The 24,453-nt window shown below is 32.3% G+C and overlaps 3 protein-coding genes across 3 annotated transcripts; 1 reads left to right on the top strand and 2 right to left on the bottom strand.

The window, feature by feature from the left end:
* Positions 1-605: 605 nt before the first annotated feature.
* On the bottom strand, positions 606-3,722 carry LOC105124015 (probable acyl-activating enzyme 1, peroxisomal). Its single transcript, XM_011023838.1, has 3 exons — positions 3,118-3,722; positions 976-2,437; positions 606-924 (listed from the first exon to the last, which is right to left on the bottom strand). Exons 1-2 carry the CDS (start codon positions 3,460-3,462, stop codon positions 977-979), a joined length of 1,806 nt encoding a protein of 601 aa, XP_011022140.1. The 5' UTR covers positions 3,463-3,722; the 3' UTR covers positions 606-924; position 976.
* Positions 3,723-6,717: 2,995 nt separating this feature from the next.
* LOC105124016 (isocitrate dehydrogenase [NAD] regulatory subunit 1, mitochondrial-like) lies at positions 6,718-11,562 on the bottom strand. Its single transcript, XM_011023839.1, has 4 exons — positions 10,762-11,562; positions 9,139-9,378; positions 8,612-8,690; positions 6,718-7,420 (listed from the first exon to the last, which is right to left on the bottom strand). Exons 1-4 carry the CDS (start codon positions 11,281-11,283, stop codon positions 7,146-7,148), a joined length of 1,116 nt encoding a protein of 371 aa, XP_011022141.1. The 5' UTR covers positions 11,284-11,562; the 3' UTR covers positions 6,718-7,145.
* A 7,673-nt stretch (positions 11,563-19,235) lies between these two features.
* Positions 19,236-23,479, top strand: LOC105124017 (serine acetyltransferase 2). The gene is made up of 10 exons (XM_011023840.1): positions 19,236-19,741; positions 20,413-20,610; positions 20,707-20,766; positions 20,984-21,079; positions 21,181-21,205; positions 21,529-21,623; positions 22,151-22,317; positions 22,439-22,512; positions 22,891-22,957; positions 23,194-23,479. Coding segments are annotated over exons 1-10 (1,041 nt in total). The 5' UTR covers positions 19,236-19,483; the 3' UTR covers positions 23,195-23,479.
* The last annotated feature ends 974 nt before the right edge of the window (positions 23,480-24,453 follow it).

Consider the following 24,453-nt stretch of genomic DNA (forward strand, 5'->3'; position numbering starts at 1 on the left):
AGAAAGGTGTGAGACAATTTCTTCATTACTTTTGGTGTATTTTTTATGTAATTATTTTTATTGTATCATTTATTTAATTGTTAATATTTTCTTGGTTTTGAGAAGTTATAGAAGAATGGCACTATAGTAAAATAAATATAACTTTAATCCAACCATTTCATCAAATTAAAATTTTCATAATAGATTATAAAAACCCTATTTTTCATAGAGTTAAAATTTCATTATTATTGGAGCTCGGAAAGGTCTTCAAATCAAGCTAAATGTTACTATTTGGGATTTTTTTTATTTTCTTAATTGATTTAGAATTTTTTTTCTTACTAGTTAGATTATATTTTTTTTATTTTTTCAACTTTATTTAGAAATTTTTACTAATACATAAGTAGCCTAGAAGAGTTGTAACATGGAGTTATTATTAAAGATTAATGAAATAAACTTTTACGAATTTATTTGAGTAAATTTCAGCATCCTTACTATTTGGGATTTTTTTTAATTTTCCTAGTTAATTTAGAATTTTTTTTACTAGTTAGATTATAATTTTTTTATTTTTTTTAGAAATTTTTACTAATATATAAGTAGTCTAAAAGAATTGTAATAAGGAGTTATTATTAAAGAATAATGAAATAAACTTCTATGAATTTATTTGAGTAAATCTCAAGATACTAGTTTTTATCTACGCATATGCTTTCAATTACGGGCGAAGATTGAACTTATATATACTGTGGTTCTATCGTCTATCCATACATCGTCCATGTCGAAATGGCAGAGCATCCTGCATGAACCACAACATGAGCAAAACCCCTGTAAAATCACACATTCAACTAGTTTTGAGTACACGGGTCTTCAAGATCAATCCAAATGCTGGAAAGTTCTGTTTGATAAAAACAATCATCGCTGTATTTATCGATTGAAATAAATTTTGCAAACTTTGTGTATGAAATTGCTTTACAGTTCGCTGTTTTTGACTGAACTTCTAATATCAGCAGGTGGTTTGTGTCTCTGACCTAAAGAGGCTACCCAATGCCTTTGCCTTCTCCCTCAGAATAAACTTCTGCACTTTTCCAGTAGAGTTTCTCGGCAAATCCTCAAAAATGACAGTTTTGGGAGCCATATAATGTGGCAAACGATCCTGGCAAAACTTAATTATATCTTGAGCATCAACGTCAAATCCCTCTCTTAACTTCACAAATGCACAAGGGGTTTGTCCCCAGAGGTCATCTGGCCGCCCAACAACTGCGACCTCGAGAATTGCTGGATGATTATACAGAACTGTTTCTACTTCAAGTGTGCATACATTCTCTCCACCAGTAATTACAATATCCTTTGCTCGGTCCTTCACTTCAATATATCCATCAGAATGTTTCACAGCAAGATCCCCACTTCTAAACCAGCCGCCTCTGAAAGCATCCTCAGTTGCTTTCGAGTCTTTTAGGTAGCCACTCATCACAGTGTTTCCTCTGAACATAATCTCTCCAATCGTTTTACCATCTGCTGGTACACTTTCCATGGTGACAGTATCCTTCACGTCAACATCTTCCAATCCAAGATGTTGTACCCCTTGTCGAGATTTCATCTTTGATCTCTCGTTGAGAGGAAGTGAATCCCATTCAGATTTCCATGAGCAATAAGTCCCTGGACCATAAGTTTCTGTAAGGCCATACAAATGAGATACACCAAAACCTAACTTTTCCATCTTGAAAAAGATTTGAGGGGGTGGTGGTGCACCCCCTGTCATAATTTCCACTTTGTGAGGAAGGGGTTTTTTGTCACTAACTGCTGAATTCACAATCATGCTCAAGACAGTCGGTGCTCCTGCCATGTGTGTCACCTTGTGCTGATCAATGCTGTCAAATATGTCTTTTGGGGAGACTTTTCTCAGGCATACATTAGCACCACCCTGTGCTGCCATACCCCAAGTGAGGCACCATCCATTGCAATGAAACATGGGCACAGTCCAAAGGTAAACAGGCGTTGGACCAATGCCATGGAGGAAAAGCGTCGCAAGGGTGTTGAGATATGCTCCCCTGTGACTATAAACAACTCCTTTGGGCCTTGACGTTGTGCCAGAAGTATAATTTACACTGATAGGATCCCATTCGCTTTCCGGTTGCCTGATCTCAAATCCACTGTGTCCATTTTCCAAGAGGCTTTCATACTCGTAACTACTTGAACTGAAGCCAGTGGGAGAAACATCAGATTCAGAAATCAAGACCACCATAGGTGGTTTTGTACCTGTCTTTTCTAGAAGATCAAGCGCTCCTCTGGCAATATCAAGTAACTGGTGGTCCACGAAAATAATCTTCGCCTCCGAATGTTTCAGTAGGATAGACACCATATTCGAGTCATGGCGAGTATTAAGAGTACAGAAAACTGCTCCAGCCATTGGAACTGCAAAGTGCAGCTCATACATTGCTGGAACATTAGGGGCCAGAGCAGCAACCTGCTTAAATTTATAGTCTCAGAACATCAAAACAGTAATGACTTGATAAGGTAAACATATTTGATTCAACCACTAATACCGTCAAAATAAACAAATTCACTCCCAAAAGTATGATAGAACTACAACGCGAAACAGAACATCTCAAGCTGACAAGATTGAAAGTAATATCTCCTTTTACTCCATTTTGCTGATTAGTGATGAATAAATTTTTGGCCGTAATCTCGTCAAATGAGACTGTCATCTCCTATAATAACGCTTGGTGACTGTAGCATTCAGTAAGCCTTTATCTGCCTTTATCTAACTCAATCAAATGCACCATGCTTGATGCTACTTTCGAATTATTTCCGACAAGAGCTATTGAACCATGCCAAGTAAAACAGTGAAACAATATCAAACAGAACCAACTAACATTTCAATAACAACCCAAAAAACTCTTACTGCCTAGAAATCTATGTAACCATGCAATGATCAAGAAAGTGTCATACCATTTTAACCCACAAGATCAAATTTACTCTCAATAACAGGGTAATTATATACAAAAGAAAAGGGAGAAAAAACCAGAAGGTGAATCCTTGTCAGAATCAAAGTATTGGTGTGACCTGGAGCAGCCTGTGGAAAGCAGCGGACAAACCCCACTGCTGGAAATTAAAAAAAAAAAAAAAACTGAAGAACAGACTTACCACATCACCGCGAGAAATTCCCAACTGGGATAAGGCAGAGGCAAGTTTGAGGCAACGTTGATGAGTTTCAGCCCATGTAAACTTCAAAGAACCATAAACAACTGAAGTTCTGTCCCTATAAACTGTAGCTGATCGCTCCAAGAAGCTTATAGGAGACAAAGGGGCATAATTTGCCTTGCAACGTACAAGACCCTCCATTGATTTCCATGAGTCTGGTTCAAGAAGATCACTGGCAAAGCTTGAGAACCGTGCACGAGGTTGTTGGCTTAAATTTGAACTGACGAATCTGTTGAAAGTGGAAGTCAAGCGAGTTAAGTGTTTATGGTTCTTGACGAAGAGATTCATTTTGGAGTTCTCAAGGAACTGAAGGTACTAAAGCATTTGTTCAAAGGTCCATCTAGAATTTAGTTTCCTCAGGAGTGCCATCATGTTTTAATGGGATAAACCTCAAATAATATATAAGAATGTTCATAGCATTAATCCACTTACTAATGGTTCTTAACATGTGATTTGGATAAGAGTTTCACGATATGTTGTCAAGAATTAACGATGAGATGAAAGAAAGTTCGACAAATGGACCGCATTGATAAATCTTCCAGGACCACCTAAACAAGGAGAGCAATTATTCAAAAAATTGCCAGGAACACTGTAACCACGAACCTGCTTGATTGTAATTGCGAATAAAAAGTAATTGCGTGAAAGTAAAATAAAAAAATAAAATAAAGAAAGTGATGTAAATCTTTAAGCTTGATTAATAGTGGTGGAGCCCATCATAAAAAGAAATACATGCAGACTTATCTATAGCTGTAATAATTTAAGCTGTTGTGTTGATCCGTGTACCGTGGGGCACGCATGTGCAAATTGATTGGATGACAGATTTAGCGATTGGGCTTGACTTTTTTTTCTGTCTTTTATTTTTTTATCAAAATCAGGCTTTGATGAATCTATCACTTGATGGGCTCATTCAAATTGCGGTGTCATCACGTAAAATTTCAAAAACAAAAAAGTAGTTAATTGATATAGAAGTGAAAAAAAAAAGGTTAAAATAGTATAATTTCATCATGATAGTTATCATGTTTCAAAATAATAATATTTTATAAATATTACATTTCTAAAATACAACATGATTAAAATGTAATATTTCTTACTCATCCGGTCAATTTATATATAATGATTGGTAAATTCAGTTAATTGATTTTCAAAATAACAAAAAAAAATTAAAATTGCAAAAATAGTTTTGAAATCATGGGCCTTGATTCAATTCTTAGGGATTTGGTATCTTTCATTAAACACTTCAATAAAATAGCATAAAAAAACCTTTGAATTTCATATTATTTTATTTAATATATTCATTATTTTTCCTATGACTTTGTCTTACATCAAGTATATTAGAGATAAAAATATTTTTTTCAACAGTGTTAAGAATATAGTTTTCAAAATGTGTTAAATAAAAATGTGGTGGCTATGTTTGAAAAAAATGTGGTAGTATGATTATGATTATGATTATGGTGTTAAAAAATAATTCATCCTTTTTCATGTTGATGATAAGTGAAAAATAAAATTAGAAATAAAAAAAAGTTTACCTGTGTGCTAAAAACAATTAAAAAAAAGTGGATAACTTTAATAATCGCTAAATAAACAGTATTATTCGTTTAGATCAAACCAATATTAAAACACTAGTTTGTGTGTTGTGGACAATCATGTCCTCTAATAGATCTTCACCTAAGCAAATCTTCGTGTTCGTTAAATCATGGGCCTTAACCCAACTTTTAAGCCAATTACCAAAGAACCCAACATTAATAGTATAAATACAATGTAGTGTTAGGACTTCTAGGAAGTTAGCATGAAGTCGCATGCCTTCTTTTCTAAATATACTTTGCTAATCTTTTTATGTTTATCGTCAATGGTTATTATTTGCCAACCTTTTTTGTCAATCACCTACAAGCACTAACATTTCTCATTAATAGATGCAGTGCCTGTATATCTCGTTATGGTGCCTGCACATCTCAATCTGTAGGAACAGAATAAGAGAATGATTATCCTCTCATGGTACGCCCCTCATTCTCAAATAAAATAATCAACCTTCTTTGGGCATGCTAAATAAAATAATCTTTTTTTTTTAGATTTAGTTTAGAAGGATAGCTCAGCCATCATGATGTTTTGAACCATAATTTTTTTATACCTTTTTATGTAGAAATTTTTTTTAAGAATCCACCGTATTTTTATTAAACTTTAATATAGATATAATAAATATTTATATCTTATTAAATACTTTAAAATAAAATTATATTCCAAACACTTATCTTCATAAAAGAATAAGACTTATAAACTATAAATACACTATGAAACTTTTAAAATAAAAGTCTATAATCTTCATTTTCTATTGTATATATATTTTCAAGGTATTTTTCTCTAAAATATTATTGTATTTTTTCTATCTAAAAAGATATTTATTTAAACATCAAAGAACTTTTACAAGTATTAACCATAAGCAACCTTGGCCCCTCAAGTATTAAATATAAGCTATTAACTACCTTGGTTAGAAAAAATAGATAAAATTACTAAGTATCTATTAATTAATTTATTATCCAACTCAGGAATTATATTCTTAACCTACATGAGATTTTTATGAATTATCAAAATTCTTTCACGTTCATAGACATGGTTTTATATCCTAGCTTATGTTCTTAACATGTTATCTACAAGGAAACTTTTTATGAAAAGATATATGAATGTTATTGTCTTATTTATAGTGCTGCTGATGAGCTTCGTGATCACCTTAATTTTTTGTTTTTATTTTAATTGCTTGTACTCTTAAATGTGTTTGGTGTACTGTCTAATTTAAATGTGGCTTTTCTAAGCTTGTTGGTGGCTAGATATTAGAGTTTAAATGGACAAAAGAACAGCTGCGTAAGACAACTTTCAGTCTATGATTACGAGAATAGCATGGAACGCTACAATACACGGTATATAGAAGCAGAGAAATGCGAGGAATCATGGAAGTGCCGTGATCTCTCCTGATACATTAGTGAAATGTCTTTACCAGCTAGCATGTTGTAGATTGTGCAAATCCAAGCTTCTTCAAGAAGCTGTTTTGAATCCTAATCTGTCTACTATATGCAAACAATGGACGTTGATATGGCTGTTTGTGCAATCAGATAAGCATCCTTGTTAGTATTGTGGGGCTATCTCTTGATTTTGATTGATGAAACACTTCATTTTTCAACAAAAAAAACCCAGTAAATTCTTGTGAAAACATGGAGATTAATACTTCAATTAGTTGAATAAAGATGCAACATACTTCGTCCACCTTTTATGCCAGCACGCAAGCTTAAAAAAAGATAAAAAAAGTATTTTCATTTTCAGCGAAAAAAAATAAATCCATTTTCTCACAGAGTTTCAATGAACATGATTTGTGTTACCAGACTCAATTGATAGGAGACCCTATTGAGGCAGGCAACTCAATCCGCACATATACTAGCAAAACCCCTGCCAGCGCAGTCATACTGAATTCCACATGCAAAATACACAGCAGATATCAAATACTAGAAATGAATTCCAGATTTAACAAATTCCTCAAATCAAACACACAGTACCACAAGGAAGAAAAGGGTTGCTTCTTGCATATATCCATAAATTTGATAGCTCTTCAAAACCTTGTGCAACTATGACACATACAAAATGGTCTTTATCAGTGTAAAAAGTAGACAAACATATTCAAATTCGATTTCCCTGGAATGTTGTCTTGACTTCCAGGTATTATAATACAAATTAGGCTTCAGGACTGCAGCAAATACAGAATCTGATCATCTTTTCGCCTTTACAGGTATATAACTCAAATAGCAACATCATTTACCGTATGGGATTGAGATTTATTAAAAGTAAGAAATAAAAGATAAAACTTTGAGTGTGGTTGGCATAAAATCCAAAAATGTAGACGCGTGAGAAAGAATACTTGAAGGTGAAACTTCTGAGCAGCACCAGCAAATGTTTTAGTGAGAGGAGCAGCTAAATGAGTATGCACCCAGTCAATCTAAAGCGCCTATGACTGCATCAACAACCTCTTGGGTGGTGCTGGATCCTCCTAGATCTTTTGTTCGGTAACGGCCCTCTGAGATTACCTGTTTGACTGCAGTTTCTAATCGATCAGCAAAAGAAGGGAACTGGAGATGTCTTAGCATCATGGCAGAGGAGAGAAGCAGCGCAACTGGGTTTGCTGTCTTCTGTTCCAATAGCTTCTCATTTCCTACGTTTCCTGCTGAAGCGCCTTGCTCAAATATAGCATGATCAGCCCCAACATTGCCTGCAACAATGATTCTCATTCTTAGCATTCCCAGTGATTCTGAATGTAAAAAGACAACTTTGGGCAAGTGGAACAAAATCTTTCTAAGAATTAATTTTCTCCTCCAACTTTCTTTTCTTATGTAGAGGGAGGAGAGGAGGGTGGGTGGTTTAATAACCAAAGAGATGTTTTAAAATGAATGAAGGCAAACAAGGATCCAGATTCACACCAAGGATCAACCGCCCACCCCCCTCTCCCCACCCGACGCACACTCAAAAATATATGCATGCATACAGATGTGTTTATCAGTAGCAGTCACCATCCACAATGCAAATTCAATGGATTAGAATTTTACAGTGCATCTATAAACATTTGCCTGCTTGCCTAACTAGTAGCGCTTAGTCTCTAGCATCATCAGATGAAAGGCATAAGATATATTCACCGGACTTTTATTATCATGTGAACGGATTTAGCTATGGAGAGGAGTGCTGATGTTGTGAACATCTAGTTTTACATCAAAGACATAAGATACCCAGGATTGGTGAACAGCAAACTTATTCAACCCAGAGATCTAGGCATATTAGCAGACTTGGTAGGGAATAATCTTAACATTTGAAGCATCAAATGTTCAAAGGTTATCGCACAAATGTCACTTTGAGCACAACATTCTACAGGGAAAAAAAAATTCCAACATGGGCCATTAACTGCTGTCCTGAATTCCCAATATACTGATAGCTCAATTCATGACCTCAAATCTCCCGTTGAAATGCTCCAACACTACTGGGCTCTCAAAGGAGCCAGTACCACGAGATGAACCTTCAATTTTATAATCAAAAGAATACAAGTATTGTGTTGACTTAATATCCACAAATGCTATCTGTAAATTTAAAAAAGCAGAAACCAACTAAAATTCACCAACACCAAACTTTTTACACAGAAAAGAGCACCTATTTTCATATATGTTGTCCTAGTTGAGATCCTCTATCAAATATTTCACAAAGCAAGCAATGTTATGGTGGCTTAAAGCAATCCATTTGGATGAGCTCATGACCTTGAAATAGACATTAGATCAGGGAAATCTATGATAATCATTCATCAAGTTGGCTTCACAATCACCTACTTCTTGTGTGTTTTCCATCATCAGTTATTCCAACAGAACATAAAACTACAATAAAGTAACAAGTTAGGAGGCAAAATATATCAACAAATTACCTCCTGGCATGACTCCAGAGCCACCAGCAATACCTGCAGCTGTATTTGCAATGAGATTGCCATAAAGATTTGGCGTCACCTGCAAATTGTAAATCCAGTGGTATCAGCTAAAGAATGCTCCATTGTTATCTATTTCCCCATTACTATTTCAGAAAAGGAAAGGGAAAAATGAGAAGTATTGAGATTTGAAAGAGGAGCTAGCAGAGCTCCACAGACCACTACTGCTGTTGCTGTTGCCTCCAAAGATCCGAGACTTGTTGACGCAGGAGAAAGACAAGACTAAGTTTATAAACTAGGTATCTAAATTTAAAATCTAAAGTCAGAAAAAAAATTAAAAAAGAAAACTCAAAACCAACAGCATTGTATTAACTAGAAGATGTAGTAAAACAAAAATCAGAATAGCAATAGTCAAATCTCGGAAAGCAAGTGAACAGATGTAATGCAGTTGATGCTATAGTATCAACAGAAATTGATTAGATATAGCTAGGCAAGTGACATATAGAATTTTCCAGGTGCTTATTCCATACCATGACATCAAATTGCTCAGGCTTCGAGACAAGTTGCATGCAGCAATTGTCCACGATAATTTCATTGTATTTGATTCCAGGATATTTTGTAGCAACTTCCCTACAAGATTCCAAGAACAAACCATCTGCGAGCTTCATAATGTTTGCTTTGTGCACAGCAGTCGCTTTCTTCCGGTTATTCAGGTAAGCATACTCAAAAGCATATTTTGCAATGCGCTCTGAGCAGAACTTTGTTATCACCTGTCAAATTAGTAAGAATGTGATGCAAAAATAATCCCTAAAAAATGCAAAATCGAACAAGGTAAAGGGAAAACTAGCTCTGTAAATAAACACGCAGTTCAAATTTAATAATTAAAAAAAAAACACTACATAGTTAAAGCGATATTATGGGATAACAAGGTATCTTTCGTTCATGTATTTCAATTCTGCTTTCAAGTCTCTGACCACAAAGCACGAATCTACAAAACATAGGGAAACATGAATTTATCCAAAAATGATTAGGAGGGAGTATTTATAGTCCCTCACTTCACATTCATGGATGTGGAAAAAGAACATTGTGCTAGTTGCAGTGATAGTTCAAAAGTGAATTTGTAGTGCAAAGTAATACAGCTTTCAAGTTTAAAAGTCCTAAATGTTAGAAAAGCAAATTCCCAATTCAAAACCACACACTGAAATAACTTCCACCCATGCTCAATCAACATTAAAGTATTCACTAATTAGAAACGAAGGCTTGACAGCTAAATCACACCCACTTTACCATGGTCACTTAAATATTAAAAGCAAAGACACTTACGAATGTAACCATTGTCACTTAAATGTCATAAATTCAATCAAAATTAACACCAATTTCATTCCATAAACAAAATTAAAGCAAAGACATATATAACAGAGACTTCCAAGTTTTAATGATAATCACCTAAACAATTACATTCCAATCCTAATTAGCACCAATTCGCTCATGCTCTTAATTTGCAAATTGTGGAACCATGCTAGGACAAAGGAACGCGTAACAAGAACTCCCCATGCTTCAATCATAATAATCACATTAACAATAACACATATGCAATCATAATTAATCACCCCAGTTTCATTCATATTTCAAAACTCACAACCCAAAATTCCATATTCCCAGGATATAACCATAATCTCATTAACAAAAAAAAAAAATATTCAATAATAATTAACACCAATTCATCCAGATTTCAGTTTTCCACCCATGATTTGGAGCCTCCGTGGGACCCACAAACACCCTAAAATCGATCAAAACATAAACCAAACCACAATAATACTTATATATATTTGTGTTGGTGTTTATTTTTCCGATACAAGATGCTTTCGCGCATTCAATTGATACTTTCAGATTTTTTTTAATAATTTTAGTATGCTAATGTACAAGATGAAAATACAAATCTGAAAAAATATCATGAAAACATTTTAAATTAAAAAACACTCTTCAACGTAATAGCAAAGCACACGAAATCCCAAAGTTTAACCATAATCACATCAGCAGCAACAATATATTCAATCATTTTTAATTCCAAATCATCCAGAATCTTCGACCCCGTCATTTCGCACTCTATGTGGGACCCAAACAATTAAAAAAAGAAAAGGAAAAGGAAATACCTTGAGACTCTCAACAACACCAGGAACCACTTCATGCTCCAAGCCGGCATACTCCCCCTCCGTATTCTCCCTAATAACAACAATATCAACATTTTGGTGTCGCGTAGGCAACCCTTGCAGATTAAAACAGTTCACCAGCGACGCATACAAATCCAAATCCTTCCTCAATTGCAAGTTCAATGAACTAACCCCTCCTCCCATAGGCGTCGTCAAACCTCCTTTCAAGCAGACTTTGTTTTTCTTGATCGATTCCATCACTTCCGGTGGCACTCTCATCATGTCGCCATGTACGTCGTATTTCTCGAAATAGACTGGCGCGTGCATTGCTTCCATGACTTGCTCGACGGCGTTGGTGACTAAAGGGCCGATTCCATCGCCGGGGATCAAGGTTACCGGTCGTGGTTCCCCGTCGCCAGGGCGTGGCATATAGGTTACGGATCGGCGGAGGGTGGGGCTGGTGGAGGGGGAGGAGGGGGAGGAGGACAGGAGGTGTTTAAGAAGGGGTAAGGAGCGTCTCGCCATGGGTTCGGGTCGGGTTTAGGGAGGGGTTTTTGGTATTGAATGATTACTCAGAGGTGCAAATTGGCATAAATGTGTCGAGAAAATTAAATTAAGGAGGAGAGAGGTGAGTCCCTCAGTGACTGACTCATTCCATGATTTAATTTAATTTAATTTTCAGTTATGGTCAATAAAACTGAAGGTTGGCTCAGATTTTCTTCTTCTTCGGAACGGGGTCTCGGTACCTAATGCGTCGGGTAAATTATTGCCTTTTTTATTTTTAAATTTTCGATTATATACGTAGGTTTTTTTTTAGTTACCTGTAATAAAAAATAAAAAATAAAATAAATACTGTAGTGGGGTTTTTGTTTTAGAATCAGCATTATATGAATGTCATCATTAGCAGCATCAACAACAGCAGCAATTTCGGAATGAAAAGGAGACCAAGGAACTATGATTTATCTTTCTGACAGAGAACATCTAATAACCTTTGTTCTGTAATTACAAAACCCATAATAACTCCGGTTTAAATTCCTAAAAAAATTGATCGGCCGTGACATGGCGCAAGGCAGAGTACCTATCTAGTAGTTTTGCTGCTATTTTTTGTTTTTTCTTAAAATACTATTGTGACGTGGTGTTTTTTATAGCACCAAACGCCAAACGGGGGGACCACACGGGCTTAGTCGTGTTATGTCTTTCTCTTTTAAACGAAAGTACAGATGCTCGTTTCAGCGCTGCCAATAGACGGGCGAAGATGTGGGACCTGCTTAATGGGTGGCGCTGCTTATAAAGCTGTCTTCGGGGACACCTTACAACCAGTTATTTTATAATGTTTTTTAAACTGTTTTTTTATTTAATATTCTTCCTAATTTTAATGTGTTAATATTAAAAATTAAAATATATATTATTTTAATATATTTTTAATTAAAAAACACTTAAAAAACCTCTTTCACCCAGTCACCAAAGACTCACTAAATAAACAATTTATATTATTTGTTTTTTAAAGAAAAATATTATGGAAAATAGGAGAAGATAATAGTTTTGGCGAGCCTGGCAGTACAAAATCTGATGGTAATAATATTATTAGTACACGATTAAAGGTAGGATCGGTCCAATGGGCACCGTGCAATATTTATTAGTAAAGTTCCATGATTAATAATGGTTAAGGGTTAGTTTGAAAGCGCATTTGTTTTTTAATTTAAAAAAATTGTTTAAAAAATATTAAATTGATTTTTATTTTTAGTATTCTCTTATAAAAATTAAATAAATTAAAAATAATTTATTTTAATATATTTTTTAGTTAATTTATTCTAAAAAAGATTTATACGATAATCTCAAAATGAGATTAAAATATAATTATATTTAGTAGTGATGTATAAAATAAAGTGACTATCTTTGTATCATATTTAATTATGGTGAATAAAATAAAATAAAATATATTTTACCCTTAATATATATTATTGTTAAAATTTTATATTTTAAAAATAATTAGATAGTACTTCTTTTACTTTAGTTTATATTGAGTATTGAAATTAATAATATTATAATAACTATGTTATACAACCATAATTGACTTGACTGGTTAAGCCAGGGCTAGGACTGATATTTTTTTTTAAGAATAATTGACTTGATTTGATCCGATCAAAAATAGATCAATTCAATATACAACATAGGTTAAAAGCTCATTATTTTTTAGAAAAAAAATATGGTTAAAACAAGGTTGTTTTGATATGTTTTTTTGTCAGTCGAGTTAACCCTCCTTACCAATAACTTGAATTTTATATTGGGTTAACTCCTGAGTTGGATTTTAAAACAATAGTAATAATTATTTTTTTCTATATATCGACTTAAGTTAACTTATGTTAACCCTCTCCACTCATGCCCTAAATCTTACCTAGTTGATTCTCAACTTATATTTTAAAATTATGATAATAATAATTTTATTATTATAATGATCTGGGTCATCCTGGATTGACTTTCCCGATCCTTGACCCATGTTGTGCTCCAAATTGATGCCCGAATCATGTTTTAAAATTTTGATAAAAAAACATTCTTATTTTATGGTAATCCAAGTCAATTTGGATTAACTCTCCTAACACATGACATGAATCTTATTCTAAATCAATCATTAATTTAGGTTTTAAAATTACAGGAGGAATTATTGTTGTCCTTATATTGACACAAGTTAATGACCAACCTTACTTGTAACCTTATTCCAAATCAATCCTTAATTTAGGTTTTAAAATTACGGGAGGAATTATTGTTGTCCTTATATTGACACAAGTTAATGACCAACCTTACTTGTAACCTGGGTTTTATTCAAGATTGATTTTTGAAGTAAGTTTAAAATTATAATAATTATTATTTTTATTTTTATATCAATTTAAATCTAGATAACTTTTAAAAATATATTTATTTTTATATTTTTATTCATGTATCATTGATAAAATACATTTTTATATCCTTTTTTTTCCTAGCGGTAGTTAAATGCTGCCTAAGAGCATCTCCAATGGAGAAGCCAAATGAATAGCTAAAAATAAAAAAATTAATATTTTAGCTTTTCTTTATTTGTTCTGCACACTCCAAGAGGGAAGCTAAACAAAATGCTAAAATGTCTTTTCTCTCTCACAAATGCTATTTCTATATATCTATTTAAAGAGCCAAAATCAATAAAGTGGGACCACTAAAAAAATAGACCAATTAAATGTAAACATGTGGAAAAAAAATAACATTAAACATATTAAGAAATAATAAAACACTTATTTTTTTCACTTCAATATAAATGGCTCTTCAAATAATTTTTTTTTATTAAAATAAATACAGTAAAATAAGCTATATTTATACTATTTAAAATATTATTTTATTAAAATAGCTTTTCAAAACATCAGGGTATCCTTAATGTATCATTGCATTGCATGGCTCGATGAGATTGATGAGCAGCCACGAGTCCTCGACATGGGACGCAGGCTTCACACGGCATGCGAAAGAATATTCCCTTCAATCACGTTCACGTTTCACATCCCCCGCCATGAAGACAAAGTAATTGTTTAACACTAGGATAGATTCAAGGATATTTTTTATTTAAAAAAATATTAAATTAATATTTTTAAATATTTTATAATTTTAAGGTATCAGAAGCTTTTGTTTTTAGTATTTTTAAAAAATTAAAAAAATTATTTTTTATTTGTTTTAAATTAATATTTTTTAAAATTTTAAAATTATTTTAAAGTGCTATGTTTTAAAAATATTTTTTTAAAATAAAAAAATATTATTTTAATATAATAAAATAATTTTTAAAAACAATTATAACCATATCTCTCCTAGGCAACCCAAGCATTAAAAAAATTTGAAAAGAAATATTGTTTAATGCATTATAAATTAAAAGTTATTTTTAAAAAATACCACCGGAGCACATGGGAACCAGAGGGCAATCACAAAATGATATGATGACAGGAAAGCAAGCTGCAGACGCGTATGTGATCTCAGAAGCAATGATTCGCAAGATAAAATAATTGAGGATGTCTCTAGCCGGGTTTTTGGGCACGTACAAGGCCATTTCCCCTACAAGTCTCCTTCCTACCTGACCCTTCCACTTTTTTTATACAATAACTCAACTTTTTGTTCTTTCGAGCTCTTAACTTTTATTATGGTTATTAAATTTATTTTTTAATTGGGCTGGATAAAAAACTGTATTTTAACTCACGCATTGATTCAAGCTAAACCCAGAAAAATATAAAAAGGAATTAACAATGTTTACATAAAAAAATCAAAAAACAATTCATGTAAATATGATGTGTATATATAAATAGTTACATGAAAAAATTAAGAAATATTCCATTTAGATATAAGTTATATATAATTAACCCATAAAAAATTAGAAAATAATACAATTGGATGTATACTGTATGCATAATTATTCCATATAAAAAAGTTAAAAAATACTTAATATGGAAATAGACTATATATATTATATTAAAAAGTTAAGAAATAATTCAAGTGAATGTAATGTATAATAAAATATGTGAGATTAAGTATTTATAAATTAATTTTAAATTTATTAAAAAAATATATAAAAGAATCAATTCTTACTTGAGTTATATGAAGTTATCTAAATTTATTTGCCTGAACTAGTAAATGTCTAAATTTTAATCATTTAAAGGTCTGTTTTGTATTGTGTTAACTGTTATGGTTATGGTTTAAAAATAATTATTTTATAAAAAATAATTTTAGTTAATATTAGTTTGATAAAATATATGTTTGGTTAAAATTATGGTTGAAATTGAGGTTGAATAAAAAATAGTTTAATATATTTGATTAAAAATACTTTTCAAATTAAAGTTTGATAATAAAATGACTAAAAATGATATGTATATTAATATAAATGGTTTTTAATTAAAATTAAGAAATTGCAATATCCAATTATAGGCTGAAAGAGCAAAAACAACAAAATATTTTTTGTATGTGTGTGTGTATCATATTAATTTAATATTTTTTAAAATGTGTGGGCTGGGTCGGCCCAGATAAATGGACCAGACTCAGCCCAAGGAAAAAAGTGGGCCAACATTAGCTCGTAATATTTTTTCTTCTCTTTTTGGGGTGGGCCAGACTCGACCCATACATATAGGCTAGGCTAAATCGAGTCGACCCACCTCCCATGTTAATTATTTTTGCAGAAACATAAATAATTATTGTTCACTTTCTGCATGCAACAAAATAGTTGCAAAAGTTGTAGACAGGCGGAGGAGAAGACTACTGGGAGCTGGTCACGGACGTGATTGGGAGGTTGACCTGATGGCTCGGGTGGTGCGTTGCGAGAAACAGTGGAAAAGTTAGCGGTCAGTGGTAGAGAAAACAAAAAAAAAAAAAACATGAGGGATTGCAAAGAGGAGAGAGAAATGTTCACGGTGGCTTTTGGTGGTCTGTTGGTGGCTTTCTATAGCGGAGCTGATGATAATAAGACCAATGATGAGGGTGATGGTGGCGACTGAAGGCTATGATGAAGAGAGTAAGAAGAGAAGGACTCGTTGCAAAAAAACTGAGGAGAAGACTTTTTTTTGTGATTTTTGGATCTAATTTTCTCTTTTCTCAGGTCATGAAATCCACCTCTATTTATAGGCAGTGGAAGAGGGCGATCTTTTCTACACAGGAAAAAAAATTTACAGCCCTTGATTCAGTTAAGAAGGATTCCAACCGTTGATTCAAAATAATTATGGTGCACTATCAAATTACAACTACATGTTGCCTGAGTTGACCTCTTTAGAAAGGTATCACGTCTATGTTTTTGCCAGTGAGCCAATGGAGACCATACCTAGATATAGAAGGATGTCTGGTAATTATTTTTGTGTAAGTTTTGACAAATTTGGTGGACGTTAAGTACATTAAATACAGATGCAAAATAAGTAATTAGACCAACTTTTCAAAAAAAAATGAACAAGATAATAAATAGTGACCAGACAACGCATCGTTTGTTTGTTTTTTTTTTTTAATATATACACTTAAAACGGTGCCGTTCTAGGTATGAATTAGAGATTTTAATTAATTTTTAATTTAGTCATTTAGCTTTGAATTGCTTTTAATTAAACCCCTAATTGATCTAAACGTTTGATTTAATGCAGTTAGGGCCCTGTCGTATTTACACACCTTTTGTAATATGGTCCTTGGTCTCGGATTTTGTCAATTTAACCCTGAATTGATCATTAAACTTTCATTTTCTTTAATTTCACCCCTGATTTTTGTTAATGAAGCCCTTATAGTTTGGCGTTTTTTACAGATTGGTCCTTGGCTGTGAATTTTATCAATTAACCTATAATTGACCCAAAAACTGTAATTTTCTTGCAATTTTGCCCTAATCTTAATCAATTAACTTGGTAAAAAATAAATTTAGTCTTTTAAAATTCTAATTTTCTCAATTAAGAGCAAATTAGGCTCCCAAACTTAATTTTTCACCAAATAAAATTAATTTGACTCATTTAAAGTATAATTAAGTACTTGCACTTATTAAATCCTTCAATTGGACCCAAATTAATTCTTAAAAATAATTAAAATTCAATTTAGCCCATGATTAAATCAAATTGGCCTATTAAAAAATTAATTATGTCCTTAGACTTAATTTTTATGCAAATTTGTTCAATAATCATTTAACTTGACCTTGAATTTGCATTTCTTCTCTATTTTGGGGCATAATGGGGTACAATTATGCTTTGAATTTCCTTCAAAAATTACAGCTTGATTTTTTACTGTTTTTTTTCCTTTTTAATCTATTTTTTTCACATTGCCAACCTTAATTTTATTTTTTAATTTTTATTTTGAAAAAAATTAATTTTTAGAAAATAACCTAGAATTGAGTTATGATATATTTATTTTTATTTTTCTTGATTTAATTTTTTTTTGCTCACCCCTACAAAACATTAAAACACATGAGTTTTTTCACTAAAGTAATCCACGTTATTTTTTTAAAAAAATTTAACCCTAAACATTTATTTTTCTTGATTTGCATCATTTTATACCCAAAATTATTATTGCAACAATGTTAAGGGGTGTCATAATTGCAACAAAGAAGTTTAATACAAGGAGAAATAAGGTGTCCATTTAAATTATAAACATTCAGCACTTCAACATTTTAAAATTTCAATTGTGGCACATAACTTCATTTTTATTACTTTTGTCTACCACAAGATTTTTGTATTAAAGACAAAAAATTCTAGTTGAAACCGATTTAGTTTAAAAAACCTAGTTTTGGTATCAATGGGTTTCAATCGATGCTAAGAATCTCATCCAAGTATTATTTGTCTAAGTTTTAAAATATTTTGGGTTATTTGATTTACACATGACTTTATCAAAATACATGTACTATTTGGGTGTTTTTAGATAAAAAATGAATTGAAAATAAATTTATAAAAAAATTTAATTTTTTAAATTTTTTAACCACCATAGCTATTGAGCTACATAGAGAAGTAGTTAACATATCACGTGCTTATTTTTTAAAATTAACTCAACTTAGGTGAGTGAGGCCATGCCTTTTTTTTTTGTTTCTTTTTAATTTTATTTTTTAGTGTTTTAGTTTTTACTAAATATTTTTTTTATGAAAATTTATGTTTTTTTTCCAAAAAATATGATATAGTTTTTACTTAGTTTACATATACACTTCTGATATTTTTTTTTTATAATCCTCATAGGCAATCTTTACGTGTAGCCCTTAATAATTTTTTCCCTTTGCTTTTATTAAATTGCTTTCCTATGCTTTTTATTTATTTATTAAATAGTACATTAGTTTTAAAAAAATAATGTTATTAAATACAAATAAGTCTATAATGCATGTTTTAAGATCAAATATTTACATTCACCTATATCTTTCAACTTTCTAGTTTATTCTTTTGTAAAATATCATTTGTTTTTTTTTTAATATAAAATGATATCATTTTTTCTAACATGCACCTTCCATGATGGTTTTTTTTAATTTTTTTAATTAATTTTATGTATATATCTATTTCTACTATTATTTTATTAAATAAAAAATTATTATAATAACAAAGCCATTAAATACAACTAAATAGATAATATATGGTGTGAGATTAGATATCTTATTATTTTTTTCAATTTAGTTTTTAGTTATTGTTAATGATTTTTTTATATATATTTATTAACATAAATAATTTTTAATATATTTAATTAAATATTTGTATAGATTTTTAAAATTACATCTAAGATTTTTTCATGTCAAAAAATGAGTTGAAAAAACCTCTATATTTATTTATTTTTGTTAAAAAAATACTGAACCGAAGACGAAGATAGCCAGTCAATACTCAATACCCTCATCCCAGAAGCAAAAAAGAAAGAGAAACAACGGTTTTAAGTTAGAGAGAGGTGTTAAATGGAAATACACACGAAAGCCAGAATCCTTGGCTGGCCTGCAAAGAACAACCACCACATATGATGATCAACAAAACATCACATGTCACATTACTGGACCATAATAACCATCTCCTCTTTTCCATTACCGGACATAAAACCTCCCCCCCCTCTCTCACGTGACAAAACAAAACAACACATGAAAAAGCAACGCGGTGGCTGCTGAAAGGGCCACTGTACTCCACTTGTCTTCCGTTCAACGTCTCCTTATTTTTATTTTCCCTTCGATAAATCCTTTGTTTCATTCATTTCTCTCAAAAAAAATAAAATAAACCGACCACCCTTTGTTTAGATTTCAGCTTCTTCTCCTTCTCCCATGGCTTGTCTAAGCGATGAGAGTTGGGTTTCATCAATGCTATCTAAACGATTATCTATCCAAGAAGGAAAAGAAGATGGAGTGAAGGAAGAGGAAACCACAAATTCTTTTGCTTCAGACTCTACAAATTTTCCATTCGAGAAGGTTTTTCCTGTTTATGCAATGGGGTTTTTGAAGCCTGAATCAGACCCTGTTTTATTGGCGGCTGATTCCAGAGACCCCCTCTGGGATGCTGTTAGAGAAGAGGCTAAGATAGAGGTAACACCGCCCCACCCTTCGGGTTTATTCATAATACTCGTTTCTTTTGATTCTTCAACGATTTTTTCTTGGCGGGTTATTGACGTTCAGTTTCAAAGTTATTTTTTATTTTTATTAATTATGTTAAATTCTTGTGTGGCTGGGTAGTGGATTAGACTGGAAAATGCTTAATCTTGATACTGGCTTGTTAAGTCTGAAAATGGATATTGAACTTTCACATATCCTTGCTAAAAGCTTGAGCTTTGGTATTTCTAAGTGGGTGAGTCTTTAATTTTTGGTTTCTAAGCTGTCTAAATTATTGTTAAGTGCAATGATGATTTAGTTGCTTCACAAGATCGGTGGAAGAAATTGAGAGAACACGAGAGATTGCCTTAAAGATTAAGGATTGAAACAATTTTAATCAATTTTGGGAAATTGTGTTTGTTTCAGTTTATCTTTGCGTTATTTTAGAATTCAATGGAGCCTTGGAGAATATGGCCAGTAAAGATTTTATTTTTGTGATTATTCATGGAGACAAGGAATTCCTGTCCGCTGCTGTTCGTGCTGTACTCAAGAATATTTTGTTGGATGAATATGTAATATGTTTTATTTTGAGGTCCAGCAGTAGCATTTTCTTCCCGAAAGTAAAAGCTCCTACTTTGTACTTATATAAATGCAATAAAACACTGCAGGCGGAAAAAGAACCGATTTTGAGTAGCTTTTTGTATGCTAGTATTTTGTCGCATGATTGCCTAGAGCAAGCACTGGCATTTGTTCTCGCAAATCGGCTGCAAAATCCTACTCTATTGGCAACCCAATTATTGGATACAATTTCTGATGTAATAATGAAGGATAGAGGTATTCAGCATTCTATTCGCCTAGATATGCAGGTAACTTATCAAATTCTCTGAATACATGCCTGTGCTCACAGTGTTCGATTGACAAGAATAAAGAATCTTATCTTCACGATGAAAATCTTCCTGTAGGCATTTAAAGACCGAGATCCTGCCTGTTTGTCATATTGTTCTGCTCTATTGCATCTCAAGGTAATTACTTTTTCCATGTTTTGATGCTGCAAGTGGTACTGTTGTGCTAAAGCTTTTCCACTGATCATATTTCTTTTTTGGGAGTTGGGAAACAAGGGTAGCATGCGTTCACCCTTAATCTGTCAAAGTCCTAGCTTATGCACTGATGCGAAAGTAAAGTGCTTGAATTGAAATAGGCAATACAAGCATCATGTGGCATGTTATGTTTCTTTTACAGGGATACCATTCCCTGCAATCCTATAGAGTAGCACATGTTTTGTGGAACCAAGGACGGAAAGTACTGGCCTTGGCATTGCAAAGCCGAATCAGTGAGGTAGTTGGAAGATAACCTGTACTATTCTTTTCTTTCCATTTTTCTTATGGGGTGGTGTTTTTCTTTTTTTCTTCTCATAATTTCACAATTAATCTGTCCAGGTTTTTGGCATTGACATACATCCAGGTATGTTTATATATTTATTTATTGCATGTTCCATGTCATTGTATTCTATAATACCCTGTTACTTAATTCTGGAAAAATCAGGGTGGGAAATTTTACTTAAAGAGAGAGATATGCTTTTGTTTGAAATTATATAGAAAGCATGTTAGCATATTCAGCAGCATATTAATGTTCCATTGCTGCAAAAGCAATTGTTGATAAATCATACTACTAGAGGAATTTATTCTTGGAAGATGTTTTGTGCCTTTTATTCATATCAAATAATGAAGATATTGTTTCTGACTGCTTGTAAGCCCAATATTTGACCTTTTTCATTCACTGGGCAGCTTCTAGAATTGGAGAGGGCATATTATTGGATCATGGGACGGGTGTGGTTGTTGGTGAAACTGCTGTCATTGGGAACAGAGTCTCATTGATGCATGTAAGCCACCCTGATCCTTCCCTTCTACTGTTATTTAATGTAAGAATTAATCTGGGTACTATTATGTTGGTACCTGGCTTAATTGGGTGCATTGTGTTGTTAAGTTGTGCTACTAGACACAGCCCCAATTTTCCCACTCTCCTGAGAGCTTTCTATTTTATTTTCATGATTATTGTTTACAGTTTTTCTCTTATTTTTATGTTGTTTGATTTCTTACTTGATAAGTTGCTGTAAAATTTTTTGGGAAATGTCAAGATATTTTATATGGTTTACTTGTAAATTTGATTTGGTTATGTTACCACTTTTTTAGAGGACAATTTTTTCCGAGCATTGCCAAGTTTCAAAAGCTTTAGTTGCCTTGCACTGAATAATAAAACCGTTTATTGAAAATTTTGTCTGACTAATAAAGATGATTTAATGTTTCAATAGATGGAGGAATGGATTCTGTAAAGGACAATGTGCATGGGACGCCTTGTTTATTTGCGATTGCATATTTGCGTAATCATAATAGCAAAGATGTTTGGCAGGGTGTTACTTTAGGAGGGACAGGGAAAGAAATTGGTGATCGCCATCCAAAAGTAGGTGATGGTGCACTAATTGGAGCATGTGTGATAATACTTGGGAATATAAAAATAGGTGAAGGCGCTATGATAGCTGCTGGTTCTCTTGTATTAAAAGATGTCCCCCCACACAGGTAGGATGGGGAATTTCTATTATATTTGTATCAGATATTACTAGTTTATGGAATTAGTTTTCTCATTATTGTATCTGCCTGCCTGACATGCTTATTTTCCTTTTGTTTCGGTATCTTCAAGTATGGTGGCAGGAACGCCAGCAAAGGTGATTGGATACATGGATGAGAAAGATCCATCTCTAACAATGAATCATGGTAAGTCTTGTGTATGAGCGAGTGTGTATGAACCTGTTTGCTTTTCTAATTAGCAAATCATGTAGGAGTGTATAACAAAAGATTAGAATGGTCTGAACCCATACATTTGCAGGGCCAAAGCTATGGAACATATTAAGTAGTCCCATTTCATCCATAACCCAATATTGCAAATTCAGTTTAGAATATGTAGAAATTTGATGTTTGGACAGAAGCACCTGTTGGCAAAGAAGTATGCATCTAATGTTTTTGAATGTACAGTTATGCTGACCTTTTAAATAGGACTGAAAATTGGAAGTACATGTTGTGGTCAATGTTGGGACAATCTGCTTTTTACCACACGTTTATATCTTTTATTCTTATGCTTATGTTGAATTACAGATGCTAGCAAAGAATTCTTTGAACACGTGGCCGTCACTTTTAGAGATGGAAGATCCAGTCATAACTGGTGAGCACCACCTTTCTGTTGTTTTTCATATCGTTTTACTTCAATTACGAGCAACTAATCTGTATGATTGATCTAATGGTCATCCCGGTAATTATCAACATAAAACCATTGGGTATTTGGTATTTCCGTGCTGTTGTAGTCTTTTAGTATCTACTTCTCAAGGTCTTTATTTCAAGCAGCAATAAAGATTTTCCTTTTCCAGATTATATCACTGAATTAAATTACTTTGTTTTCAGAAGCTCGGGATGAGGGGAAAAATGGCAAGGGCACTTGAAGATTCGCACAGGCTTAGCTTAGGTCTCCTCTGCCAATGTATGCCGTTGTCTCAGTTGGAGAAAACGCACTATAGTCTAGGGACAGCAATTTACTTGCAGAATAATCGAAGGACAAGTTTATAATAGTTGTAATAGGCAATCATTTGTAATAGGCAATCATTGATATACCTTTATAATATAGGTTCTCTTACAGTTCTTTGTAGTTCAAATTTTTCGTGGAAGAACTTTGTCTTCCAAATTTGAACCACCCCCCCCCAGTGAATAATGGTTATACTGGCTGAAGGAGGTTCTTTCGGCGGAGAAGAATCAGGCAACAAATTGAATGTATGGCTATTATGTGGACTGGAGGACGACACTTTTGGGCTGTGCTTCCCAGATGCTAGGTGGCTGCCAACCTGCGTGGCTGGACTTAAGAGATGACGGTCCAGCAATGGATTCCAAATGGAAGAAGTATTTCTCAATGGCTCAGATGACTGACATTCCAAAAATCGAAGGAATTGTTTTTAAAAATGTTTTTTTATTTTAAAAAATGTACTAAATTGATATTTTTTATTTTAAAAAATTATTTATGATATCATTATATGAAAATGTTATGAAAATATAAATTTTTTTTATTTGAAACAAAGAAAAAAATAAAAATTTTAAATTTTTTTAAAAACACTTTTGAATTATAAAAACAAATACTTTTAAGAGTATGTTTTTGCAATAAGGAAAATCTTTTGAAAATTTTCAATTCAAATTAATTTTTATTTTATTTTTGGATGATTTTAATTATTTATATTAAAAATATTTTTTTAAAAAATATTTTTTTAATATTTTAATAAATAAAAAATATTTTAAAAAATATCTATCATCGTAATTTCAACCAATATCGAAGAGTTTATTTCTGTGTTAGTCTTTAATATTTATTGAAAGCTTATTTAGTATTAAGATGGAAGGTATTTATTTTAAAAAAAGTTTGCTTGAAATGAATTTAAATTATTTATGTTTTAAATTTATTTTTAATATTAATATATAAAAAATTTAAAATTTTATAAAAATATTTTTAAAATAATTCTACGGCCATATGCCCATTGAAAGGTTTGGTGGTCGAAAGAAAAAAATAAAAAAGGGAAGAGAAGGATGGCTTCGAACAAACGTTCCATCAATAAATATTGGAAGACTAAAATTTATTTATACAAGTTAAATTACTGTTTAGGTCTTGAAATTTTATCCTTTTTT

The sequence above is a fragment of the Populus euphratica genome, unplaced genomic scaffold (assembly GCF_000495115.2).
Source record: "Populus euphratica unplaced genomic scaffold, PopEup_1.0 scaffold12.1, whole genome shotgun sequence".
NCBI lineage: Eukaryota > Viridiplantae > Streptophyta > Magnoliopsida > Malpighiales > Salicaceae > Populus > Populus euphratica.